This window comes from Lepus europaeus, chromosome 12 (assembly GCF_033115175.1).
Source record: "Lepus europaeus isolate LE1 chromosome 12, mLepTim1.pri, whole genome shotgun sequence".
NCBI classification, from domain to species: Eukaryota; Metazoa; Chordata; class Mammalia; order Lagomorpha; family Leporidae; genus Lepus; species Lepus europaeus.
This window is the reverse complement of record NC_084838.1, coordinates 8,726,192-8,738,452: the sequence shown is the minus strand read 5'-3', so window position 1 is coordinate 8,738,452 and position 12,261 is coordinate 8,726,192. Positions and strand designations below refer to the sequence as shown.

The window sequence follows — 12,261 nt, the reverse complement described above, 5'->3', positions numbered from 1 at the left end:
CTCACTAACTCTGCCTGTCCCCCCCCAAGAAAAAAGATTGCTACATGAAATTTGATTATTTGTATTTTTATAAATTATGTTTGTAGAGTTTATTAATATTCATAGACCTGTTCGTGGAGTTGTGCTTTAGTTCAGTAAAATAATTGAGTAAAAGAAACTGAGAGCCAGTTAATAGAGGTGTGAGTGGGGGCTATTTTAGACTTTTGGAAATGGGTATGTGTAGCTCTCTGCTATGGCTCGGGAGTGCAGTGGAGGATGGCCCAAGTGCTTGGGCCCTGCACCTGCATGGGAGACCAGGAAAAGCACCTGGCTCCCAGCTTCGGATCAGCACGGTGCGCCAGCCGCAACTTGCCAGCCGCAGCGGCCATTGGAGGTGAACCAACAGTAAAGGAAGACCTTTCTCTCTGTCTCTTTCTCTCTCACTGTCCACTCTGTCTGTCAAAAAAAAAAAAAAAAAAAAGAATGTATTAACAAAACAGAAAGGGCCTCATTTAAAAAAAAAAGTTTTATTTATTTATTTGAAAGGCAGAGTGACAGGGAGAAAAAAGAGAGATCTTCCATTTTCTGGTTCACTCCCCAGGTAGCCAAGCCCAGCTAGCCTGGGCTGACACCAGGAGCCAGGAACTCCGTCTGGGTCTCCCACTTGGGTGGTAGGCACTGAAGTACTTGGACCATCATTTGGTGCCTCCCAGGATGCTCATGAGCAGGAAGCTGGATTGGAACTGGAGATGAGACCCCATCCCAGGCACTTTGATATGGGATGTGGTCATCTCAACCAGCGGCTTAACCTGTTACGTCCCAATGCCTGTCCCAGGACTTCATATTTTATTTTTTCACTTTTTAAAAGATTTATTTATTTGAAAGGCAAAGTGACAGAAAAGTTTATGTCCATAGTTCACTCCCACATTTCTAGGCATATTAGCAGGAAGCTGGATCAGAAGCACAGTAGCTGGGGCTGAAATGGGCAGTCCAAAATGGAATGCCAGTGTCCCAAGTGGCGGCTTAACCCACTGTGCTATAATGCTTGTCCCAAAATCTCTTTTTTTTTTTTTTGACAGAGTGGATAGAGAGAGAGACAGAGAGAAAGGTCTTCCTTTTTGCCGTTGGTTCACCCTCCAATGGCCACTGCGGCCGGCGCATCTCACTGATCCGAAGCCAGGGGCCAGGTGCTTCTCCTGGTCTCCCATGGGGTGCAGGGCCCAAGCACTTGGGCCATCCTCCACTGCACTCCCGGGCCATAGCAGAGAGCTGGCCTGGAAGAGGGGCAACCGGGACAGAATCCGGCACCCCGACCGGGACTAGAACCCGGTGTGCCGGCGCCGCAAGGCAGAGGATTAGCCTGTTAAGCCAGGGCACCGGCCTTAAAATCTCATATTTTAAGCATTAGGTAAACTTCCCTTTTGTATTTTTGGAAAGAAGTTTATTCATTTCATGGGGGAGAATATGCTTTTTTTTTTTTTAAAGATTTATTTAATTATTTGAGAGGCAGAGTTACAGAAAGAGAGGGAGAGAGACAGAGAGAAAGACCTTCCATCCTCTGGTTCACTGCCCAAATGACTGCAATGGCTGGAGCTACACCAATCTGAAGCTAGGAGCTAGGAGCTTCTGGGTCTCCAACACAGGTGCAGGGTCCCAAGGACTTAGGCCATCTTCCACTTCTTTTCCCAGGCCATTACAGAGAGCTGAATTGGAAGTAGAGCAACTGGGACTAGCCCAAATGGGATGCCAGCACTGCAGGCAGTGGCTTTACCCGCTACACTGCAGTGCCAGCACCTGGAAAATGTGCTTTTAAAAACTTACTCTGGGAGCAGGCAGTATGGCCCTGAGATTACACTGCAGCTTCCAATGGCCACATCTCATATCAGAGTATTGATTTGAGTCCTGGCCACTCAACTTCCAATATAGCTTCCTGCTAATGAACCCAGGAAGGCAGCAGATGATCGATGGCCCAAGTGCTTGGGTTCCTGCCACCCATGTGGAAAACCTGGATGGAGTTGATGGTTCTTAGCCTTGGCCTGGCCCAGAATATGCTGCTGCTGCATTTGGGTAGTGAACTAGTGGATGGCCATCTTCCACTGCTTTCCCACACACATTAGCAGGGAGCTAGATTGGAAGTGGCATAGCGATGACTTGAGCTGGCACCCATATGGGGCGCCAGCAACATAGGCGGCAGCTTTACTCGCTACACCACAGTGCAGGCCCTGTTAACAGTTTTGAAAAAGATTGAGTTTCTGGTTTAGTTTTTTCTTACTCATATTTTCACCACTGATTTTTTTCATGCTTGCGTAAATCTACACTAATGGAAAATACATTTCTGTATTTAGAGTACTATTTTTATCATTTTCTTTCTGTAAATTATTTTATTTGCAATTTTTTATTAGCTACTCGGAGCAGAAGCCGTACTAATATGCTAATGGACCTACATATGGACCATGAAGGATCATCTCAGGAAACTATCCCGGAGGTACAACCGGAAGAGGTGTTGGTCATTTCCTTAGGGACAGGTCCTCAGCTTACTCCAGGAATGATGTCAGAAAACGAGGTATGAGTCTACTGCTACATGTAACTTATAGCCATAATTATTAAGAAATCTATATTTCTTTAAATAAGTGATCTTTTGCTTCTGCATTGCTATGTTTGCTTCTATATTTGTGTCTTAGTTAGATCAAGGCAGGTTTGATATCTTGTGAGGGTCTATTTCCTGGCTCCTAGATGATACTTTCTTGTTGTGTCCTCACATGGTACAAGGGGCAAGCAAGCTTGCTTGCACCTATTTTATAAGACCACGAATCCCCCATGGGCCGGCGCCGCGGCTCACTAGGCTAATCCTCCGCCTTGTGGCGCCGGCACACGGGGTTCTAGTCCCGGTCGGGGCACCGGTCCTGTCCCGGATGCCCCTCTTCCAGGCCAGCTCTCTGCTGTGGCCAGGGAGTGCAGTGGAGGATGGCCCAAGTACTTGGGCCCTGCACCCCATGGGAAACCAGGAGAAGCACCTGGCTCCTGCCATCGGATCAGCGCGGTGCGCTGGCCGCATCACGCCAACTGCGGCGGCCATTGGAGGGTGAACCAACGGCAAAGGAAGACCTTTCTGTCTGTCTTTCTCTCTCTCACTGTCCACTCTGCCTGTCAAAAAAAAAAAAAAAAAAAAAAAAACCACGAATCCCATCCATGAGGGCCCTAACCAATGACCTAATCCTCTATCCAGAGACCCCACCTCCAAATACTATATCATCTTGGTGATTAGGATTTTCAACACTTGAATTTTGGGGGAACACAGTCATACCATAGAAAGGCATTTAATGCATAATCTTCATTATATGCAATGAACCCACCATGATGTACCATTAGATGCCAATCTCCTTGTGAACTGTTGTAGAAGCACTTCACATTAATACATCTGTGGCACAGAAGGTGGTGAACAGGTCCACAACAAAGTAATTTTTCCTTGTACAAAAAACTGTGGTAATTTGTAGGAATTTTCCTGTAATTTGTAGGAAATATTTTGTTTGTTTTCTGTCCAATGATATACTAGCGGCATTTCTGCTCAGAATTATTATTTTTTTAAAATTTTGACCGGCTCTATGGCTCACTTGGCTAATCCTCCACCTGCGGCGCCGGTACTCCGGGTTCTAGTCCCGGTCGGGGAACTGGATTCTGTCCTGGTTGCCCCTCTTCTAGTCCAGCTCTCTGCTGTGGTTAATCCTCTGCCTGTGGCGCTGGCATCCCTTGTGGGCATCGGGTTCTAATCCTGGTTGTTCCTCTTCTAGTCCAGCTCTCTGCTGTGGCCTGGGAAGGCAGTGGAGGATGCCCAAATGCTTGGGCCCTGCACCCGCATGGGAGACCAGGAAGAACCACCTGGCTCCTGGCTTTGGATTGGCGCAGTGCTGGCCGTAACAGCCATTTGGGGGGTGAACCAACAGAAGGAAGACCTTTCTCTCTGTCTCTCTCTCTCTCACTGTCTAACTCTGCCTATCAAAAAAAAATTATTTATTTATTTGAAAGGGAGAGTTACAGAGAGGCAGCTGCAGAGAGAGAGAGAGAGAGGTCTTCCATTTAGTGGTCTGCTCCCCAGATAGCAGTAACTGCCATATATTTTATTACTCTGAATATGTTGCTTGTGTCCTGGAAGAAAACCTTTTTTTTTTTAAGATTTATTTTTTATTTGACAGGCAGAGTTACAGAGAGGCAGAGGCAGAGAGAGAGAGAGAGAGAGAGAGAGAGAGAAGGAGAGAAGCCTTCCATGCACTGATTTACTCCCCACATAGCTGCAATGGCTGAGCTGAGCTGATCTAAAGCCAGGAGCTTCTTCTGGGTCTCCCATGCTGGTGAAGGGTCCCAAGCAGTTGGGCCATCTTCTACTGCTTTCCCAGCCCACAGCAGAGAGCTGGATCAGAAGTGGAGCAGCCGGGACTCGAACCGGTGCCTGTATGAAATGCCAGCACTGCAGATAATGACTTTATCTGCTGTGCCACAGTGCCGGCTCCCAGAATTCTTGAGTTTTTTTTTCCTCCCCTATTATTTGGCTGGTCAGGAAAAAATGTAAAAGACAGCTGCAAAGAAAACCCAAGGAAGTAAAGTCTTTTGAGGAAACGAGGCTCGAAATTTGGATTTCAGTTCTAAGTATTAAAAAAGATTTACTTTATTTGATAGGGAGAGGGAGATAGATCTTCCATCTGAGGTTCCCTTCCTGTATAGCTGCAATGACCAAGGCTGGGCCAGGCCAAAGCCAGGAGCCAGGAGCTACATCTGGGTCTTTCATGTGGGTGGCTGGGAGCCAAACACAGGCCATTTTCCATCTGCTGCTGCTTTTCCAAGCCCATTAGCAGGGAGCAGGATTGTACCGGCAGCAAGCACATGAACCAGTGCCCATATGAGATGCTGGTGTCACAGATGGCAGCTTTACCTGCTATACCACAGTGCCAGCCCATTTTAAGATACACATTTGTTTTTCTTTTTTTTCTTTCTTTCTTTCTTTTTCTTTTTTTCTTTTTTTTTTTTTTGACAGGCAGAGTGGACAGTGAGAGAGAGAGAGAGAGAGAGGTCTTCCTTTTGCCGTTGGTTCACCCTCCAGTGGCCGCTGCGGCCGGCGCACTGCGCTGATCTGAAGGCAGGAGCCAGGTGCTTCTTCTGGTCTCCCATGGGGTGCAGGGCCCAAACATCCTCCACTGCACTCCCAGGCCACAGCAGAGAGCTGGCCTGGTAGAGGGGCAACCAGGACAGAATCCAGCGCCCCGACCGGGACTAGAACCCGGTGTGCCAGCGCCGCAAGGCAGAGGATTAGCCTATTGAGCCACGGCGCCGGCCTTCTTTATTTTTTAAAGATTTATTTATTTGAAAGAGTTACACAGAGATAGGAGAGGGAGAGGGAGGGAGAGAGGTCTTCCATCTGATGGTTCACTCCCCAATTGGCTGCAGTGGCCGGAGCTGCGCTGATCCGAAGCCAGGAGCCCGGAGCTTCTTCTGGGTCTCCCACGTGGGTACAGGGGCCCAAGGACTTGGGCCATCTTCCACTGCTTTCCCAGGCCATAGCAGAGAGCTGGATCGGAAGTAGAGCAGCCGGGTCTGAAACCGGCGCCCATATGGGATGCCAGTGCTTCAGGCCAGGGTATTAATCCACTGTGCCAACCCCTGTTTTTCTTTATTTTTAAAGAAGACAGCCGGCGCCGTGGCTCAACAGGCTAATCCTCCACTTAGCGGCGCCGGCACACCGGGTTCTAGTCCCGGTCGAGGCGCCGGATTCTGTCCCGGTTGCCCCTCTTCCAGGCCAGCTCTCTGCTATGGCCCAGGAGTGCAGTGGAGGATGGCCCAAGTGCTTGGGCCCTGCACCCGCATGGGAGACTAGGAGAAGCACCTGGCTCCTGCCTTTGGATCAGCGCAGCGCGGCGGCCATTGGAGGGTGAACCAACGGCAAAGGAAGACCTTTCTTTCTCTCCCTCTCTCTCACTGTCCACTCTGTCAAAACAAACAAACCAAAACCAAACAAACAAACAAAAAAAAAATGAAGACAAAGTTAGAGAGAGGGAGAGATAGGGAGATCTTCCATCTGCTGTTTCATTCCCCAAATGGCCGCAACAGCCAGTGCTGGGCCAGGCAGAAACAAGGAATCAGGAGCTTCATCTGGGTCTCCCATGGGAGTGGTGGGGCCTAACCACTTGGGCCTTGTTCTGCTTTCCCAAGCACATCAGCATGGAGCAGGATCAGAAGTGGAGAAGCTGGGACTTGTGTCCATATGGGATGTCAACATTGCAAGTGGCCACTTTACCCATTATGCCATAGTGCTGGCCCCCAAGATATTTGTAAACACGGTAGCTTGGGATGGAGGCAAAAGAGAAGAAGACATCTTGACTGTAAAGGTCAGAATCACTTGTAGATTGTGATCTCCTGAAAAAGAAACATCATCTTATATTCAACAGTGACTGTTTGTTGTCAGAGCAGTACTAAACTGCTGGTGTGGCAGATCAAGATGTGTTTGGGATTGGCATGACTGATGGGAAAGAGGACTGTCCAACTCTGGAACTCCATTTCTCAACAAAAGAAATGAGTAAACTGCCAAAACTGTCAGAATCGTGTTTTTTTCCAACTCTGAAATTAATTAGAAACTTGTAATAATAACCAGTGGAATGTTTGATGAAAAAAATAGCTGAGTTTTGTTGAGGACTCTGTGACATTTTACCATTCCCCAACCTCCAGCTCCCTGGCTGCCTTGAAGACAGCCCCTTGTATTCCTGTACTGAGAGAGCTTTGTGGATCTTTTGATCTGTTTGATTGCGTCCCTGAAAGCTCAGCTTAAGGACTTGCCTTTGCTTTGGCTGATCTTCCCCAGGGCTGAGGCAGCTGCACAAGTGGCACTTGTCAAAACTATTGAAGATATATTAGTTGATGCTGTCTAGAGCAAAGGATAACATTCAGGGAAAGCAGCAGACAGATCAGGAAGTCTAGAAAGGAACAGGCTGGGAAAGGAGATACTAAGGGTACAAAGCCTTTGAAAAGCTCCTGTGGGCTGGCGCCGCAGCTCAATAGGCTAATCCGCTGCCTGTGCCGCCGGCACACCGGGTTCTAGTCCCAGTTGGGGCACCGGATTCTGTCCCGGTTGCTCCTCTTCCAGTTCAGTTCTCTGCTGTGGCCCGGGAGTGCAGTGGAGGATGGTCCAAGTGCTTGGGCCCTGCACCCCATGGGAGACCAGGAGAAGCACCTGGCTCCTGCCTTCGGATCAGCACAGTGCGCCGGCCGCAGCGGCCATTGGAGGGTGAACCAATGGCAAAAGGAAGACCTTTCTCTTTGACAGGCAGAGTGGACAGTGAGAGAGATAGACAAAAAAAAAAGGCAAAGAACACATACTTTACAAAATCCAGAAAAGTCATAAAACTGATGCAACAAGAAGCAATAACTAACTCTTGGGCTAAGGGGGAGAACCTGGCTTCCAAATTACCATATTATCATTTACCATGTCCAGTTTTAATAAAATTTATGAAGCATATAAAGAAATAAGAACACTGGGACTGGCATTGTGGTGTAGCAGATTAAGCCGCTACCCACATTGCCAGCATCCCATATGGGAACTGGTTTGTTTCCCAGCTGCTCCACTTCCAATCCAGCTCCCTGCTAATGTGCCTGGGAAAGTAGCAGTAGATGGCCCTAGTACTTCAGCCTCTGCCACCCATGTGGGAGACCCAAAAGAAGCTCCTGATTCCTGGCTTCAGTCTGGCCCAGCCCTGATGTTGCAGCCATTTGGGAAATGAACCAGCGTCTGTCTCCTCCCTCTCTAACTTTGCCTTTCAAATAAGTTAATCAATTAAAAAGAAATAAAATGTTTTTCAACCATAGGAAAAAAAACTGTCCAGAAAGCATAGACATTGGAGTTAACTAAAGACAACTAAAGACTTTATTTGTTTTAAAAGATTTATTTATTTATTTGAAAGGCAGAATTAGAGAGAGGGAGAGAGGAAGAGAGAGAGAGAGCACAATCTTCCATCTTCTGATTCATTTTCCAAATGGCTGCAATGGCTGGGTTGGGCTAGACCAAAGCTAGGAGCCTGGAACCCAAGTATTTGAGCCATCTTCTACTAGTTTCTCAAGTGCATTAGCAGGGAACTGGATTGGAAGTTGAAAAGCTGGCACTTGAACCAGTGCTCATATGGAATCCTGGCAACACAGACATCAGCTTAACCCCCTGTGCCACAATGCCAGCCCCTGGACTTTAAATTTTTTTTTTTTTTAATTTTGTTTATTTGAAAGTGAGAGATAGAGCGATCTCTTCCATTTGCTGATTCACTCCCCAAATGACTGCAACTGTTAGAGCTGGGCCAGACCAAAGCCAGAAGTCAGGAGCTTCTTTGGAGTCTCCCACGTGGATGGCAGATTCCAAAGTACTTGGGCCATCCTCCATTGCTTTCCCAGATGCAGGGAGCTAGATCGGAAATGGAGCATCTGGGACTCTAATCGGCACCCATTTGGGATGCCAGTCCTGCAGGTGGCAAGTTAACCCACTGTGCCACAGTTCTGGCCTCAACTAAGCTATTTATTATTTTTAAAATTTTTTAATGTATTTGAAGGGCAGAATGACAGAGAAAGGACAAGACAGAGAAAAAGAGATCTTCCATCCATTCATTCACTTCCCAAATGACCACAATGGCTGGGGCTGGGACTTGGGCATGTGGAAGCCAGTTGCCTGGAGCTTCTTCCGGGTCTCCCACATGGGTGCAGAGGCCCAAGCTCTTGGGCCATTTTCCATTGCCTTCCCAGGTGTGTTACAAGAAGCTGGATGTTAGTATTCTCTTCATTTGATGCCTGTTCCATGCATTGCAGGACTTTTTTTTTTTTAATGCTGTGCCCCTGGGACCAGTAGAACTTTTCTAGATAAATGCTTTTATTTTTGTTTTTAAGATTTATTTATTTTGAAAAAGAGAAAGAGATCTTCCATCCACTTGTTCACTCCCCAGATGGCTGCAGCAGCCAGGGCTGGGCCAGGCTAAAGCCATAAACCAGGAGTTACAACCAGGTCTCCCACATGGGTAGCAAGAGTCCAAACACTAGCCATCTTCTGCTGCTTTTCCCAGGCCATTTGCAGGGAACTGGATCAGAAGTGGAGCAGGCAGGACATTAACTGGCACCCCATGGGATCTAGGCATCACAGATGGAGGTGTCACAAGTGGCTAGTTACTTAAAGAACCAAAGCTATCCTCACTCACCTGCAAAAGGCATTTTTCCCCAACTAAGAACTAATAGGGCCAGTGCCATGGCTCAATAGGCTAATCCTCCACCTTGCGGTGCCGGCACACCGGGTTCTAGTCCCAGTCGGGGCACTGGATTCTGTCCCGGTTGCCCCTCTTCCAGGCCAGCTCTCTGCTGTGGCCCGGGAGTGCAGTGGAGGATGGCCCAAGTCCTTGGGCCCTGTACCCGCATGGGAGACCAGGAGAAGCACCTGGCTCCTGCCTTTGGATCAGCGGAGTGCGCCGGCGGCGGCCATTGGAGGGTGAACCAATGGTAAAGGAAGACCTTTCTCTCTGTCTCTCTCTCTCTCACTGTCCACTCTGCCTGTCAAAAAAAAAAAAATAAATAAAAGAAAAATAAAATTTAAAAAAAAATAGAACTAATAGACTAGATTGATTTAGTTTTTTCAACTCTTCTGTGGTTTTAATTTAGCTTAGAGTTTCTAGATTCTTTGTAGAGACATGAAATTAGAATTTTGTGTTTTATGTTCCAGTGTGACTGGTTTCAGTAGCTTTCCATATAGTATCACAGAATTGCTTGCTTGGCAATTTTGGCACAGTGGGTTAAGCCACTGCTCCCATATGGGAGTACTATTCGAGTCCTGGCTAACTCTGCTCCCAACCCAGTTTTCTGCTAATTTGCCCAGGAAAGCAATGGAAGATGATGCCAATGCTTGGGCCCCTGCCACCCATGTGGGAAACATGGATGGAGTTCCTGGCTCCTGGCTCCTGGCTTCAGCTCGGCCCAGCTCCAGCCATTTCAGCTGTTTGAGAGAGTGAACCAGTGGATCTCTCTCTCTCTCTTTCTCCCTCTGTCTCTTCCTTTCTATTAGTCTGCCTTTTAAACAAATAAACAAACAAAAAATGATGCCTTTGGGGCAGGCAGATTCCATATTAGAGTGTCTGAATTCGAGTCTCAGCTTCCCTGCCTCCCATCCAACTTCTTGCTAATGCACACCTGGGGAGACAGCAGCTGATGGCTTAACTACTTGGGGCCCTGCCACCTACGTAGGAAACCCAGATTGAATCTCTCTCTCTCTTTCTCTCTCTCTCTCTGTAACTTTCTTTCTGACTTCCAAATAAATAAATAAATCTTTTAAAAAAGAAAAGTTCTAAATTGGGGCTGGTGCTGTAGCATAGTGGGTAAACCTGCTGCCTGCAGCGTTGGCAGCCCAAATGGGTGCTGGTTTGAGTCCCAGCTGCTCCTCTTCTGATCCAGCTCCCTGCTAATGTGCCTGAGAAAGCAGCAGAAGCTGGCCCAAGTACCTGGGCCTTCTGCAGCCACATGGGAGACCCAGAAGAAGCTCCTGGCTCTTGGCTTTGGCCTGGCTCACCTCTGGCCATTGTGACCATTTAGGGAGTGATCCAAAAGATGGAAGAGTTTCTCTCTCTAACTCTGCTTTTCAAATAAATAAATACATCTTTTAAAACAAATGTTCTAAGTTATCTGAAAAATACAAAATTGAAAATGCTTATGTCTAATTTCACACAAGTAGGAAAATACCTTTTTAAATGACTTTGTAAAAGCATCACACAAATAAATGTATAGAACCACTTAAAATATACTTAATTTACTCATTAATGGAAAGCCAAGGGGTTGGTGCTGTGGCTTATGGAATGCCACCTGCAGTGCTGGCATTCCATGTGGGCGCCAGTTTGAGTCACGGCTTCTCCACTTCTGATCCAGCTCTCTGCTATGGCAAGTAGAAGATGGCCCAACTCCTTAAGCCCCTGCACCTGTGTGGGAGACCTGGAAGAGGCTCCTGGCTCCTGGCTCCTGGCTTTGGATAAGCTCAGCTCTGGCTATTGTGGCCATTTGGGGAGTGAACCAGTGGATGGAAGACCTCTCTCTCTCTCTCTCTGTCCCTGGCTCTCTGTAACTCTGCCTTTCAAATAAATAAATATTTTTAAAATATTTACTTATTTATTTGAAAGTCATAGAATTACAGAGAGAGAGGAGAGGCAGAGAGAGAGAGGTCTTCGATCTGATGGTTCACTCCCCAATTGGTTGCAACAGCCGGAGCTGCGCCAATCCGAAGCCAGGAGCCAGGAACTTCTTCTGGGTCTCTCATGTGGGTTCAGGGGCTAAAGGACTTGGGCCATCTTGTGCTTCCTCAGGCCATAGCAGGGAGTTGGATCAGAAGTGGAGCAGCCGGGTCTCGAACCGGCGTCCATATGGGATGCCGGTGCCTCAGGCCAGGGCATTAACCCGCTATGCCACAGCACTGGCCCCAAATAAATCTTACAAAAAATGGGCCAGCGCCATGGCTTAACAGGCTAATCCTCCGCCTTGTGGCGCCGGCACACCAGGTTCTAGTCCCGGTCGGGGCGCCGGATTCTATCCCGGTTGCCCCTCTTCCAGGCCAGCTCTCTGCTATGGCCCGGGAAGGCAGTGGAGGATGGCCCAAGTCCTTGGGCCCTGCACCTGCATGGGAGACCAGGAGAAGCACCTGGCTCCTGGCTTCGGATCAGCGAGATATGCCGGCCGCAGCAGCCATTGGAGGGTGAACCAACAGTAAAAAGGAAGACCCTTCTCTCTGTCTCTCTCTCTCACTATCCACTCTGCCTGTCAAAAAAAAAAAAAATCTTACAAAAAATGGAAAACTGAAACAGCAAGCTGTAGAATATTTTTTCCTTTAAAATATTATTTAACAGAGAAAATTTTATTTATTGATATCTACAATTATTATGTAAATGTTTTTATATGTGTATGAGAATACTTAAAAAGTTCATGTAAAATGGAATTAAGAGATGAGGGTTTTTTTGGTGCAAAAGTTTTGAAATTCATGAATAGTATTTCATAATGAACATTTTTCTTTTTTTTGGACAGGGAGAGTTAGAGAGAGACAGAGAGAAAGGTCTTCCTTCCGTTGGTTCACCCCCCAAAATGGCCGCTACGGCTGGCGTGCTGCACCTATCCGAAGCCAGGAACCAGGTGCTTCCTCCTGGTCTCCCATGCGGGTGCAGGGCCCAAGCACTTGGGCCATCCTCCACTGCCCTCCCTGGCCACAGCAGAGAGCTAGACTGGAAGAGGAGCAACTGGGACAGAACC

General features: G+C 47.6%; 1 protein-coding gene across 4 annotated transcripts in view; it reads left to right on the top strand.

Moving 5' to 3' along the window:
• GAPVD1 (GTPase activating protein and VPS9 domains 1) overlaps window positions 1-12,261 on the top strand; it is a 96,144-nt gene that overhangs the window by 37,185 nt on the left and 46,698 nt on the right. For all 4 annotated transcript variants that reach the window (XM_062207539.1, XM_062207537.1, XM_062207538.1 and 1 more), the window contains exon 7: window positions 2,382-2,542. In XM_062207539.1, coding sequence (XP_062063523.1) covers window positions 2,382-2,542 — 161 coding nt within the window. The remainder of the gene's footprint in view (window positions 1-2,381; window positions 2,543-12,261) is intronic.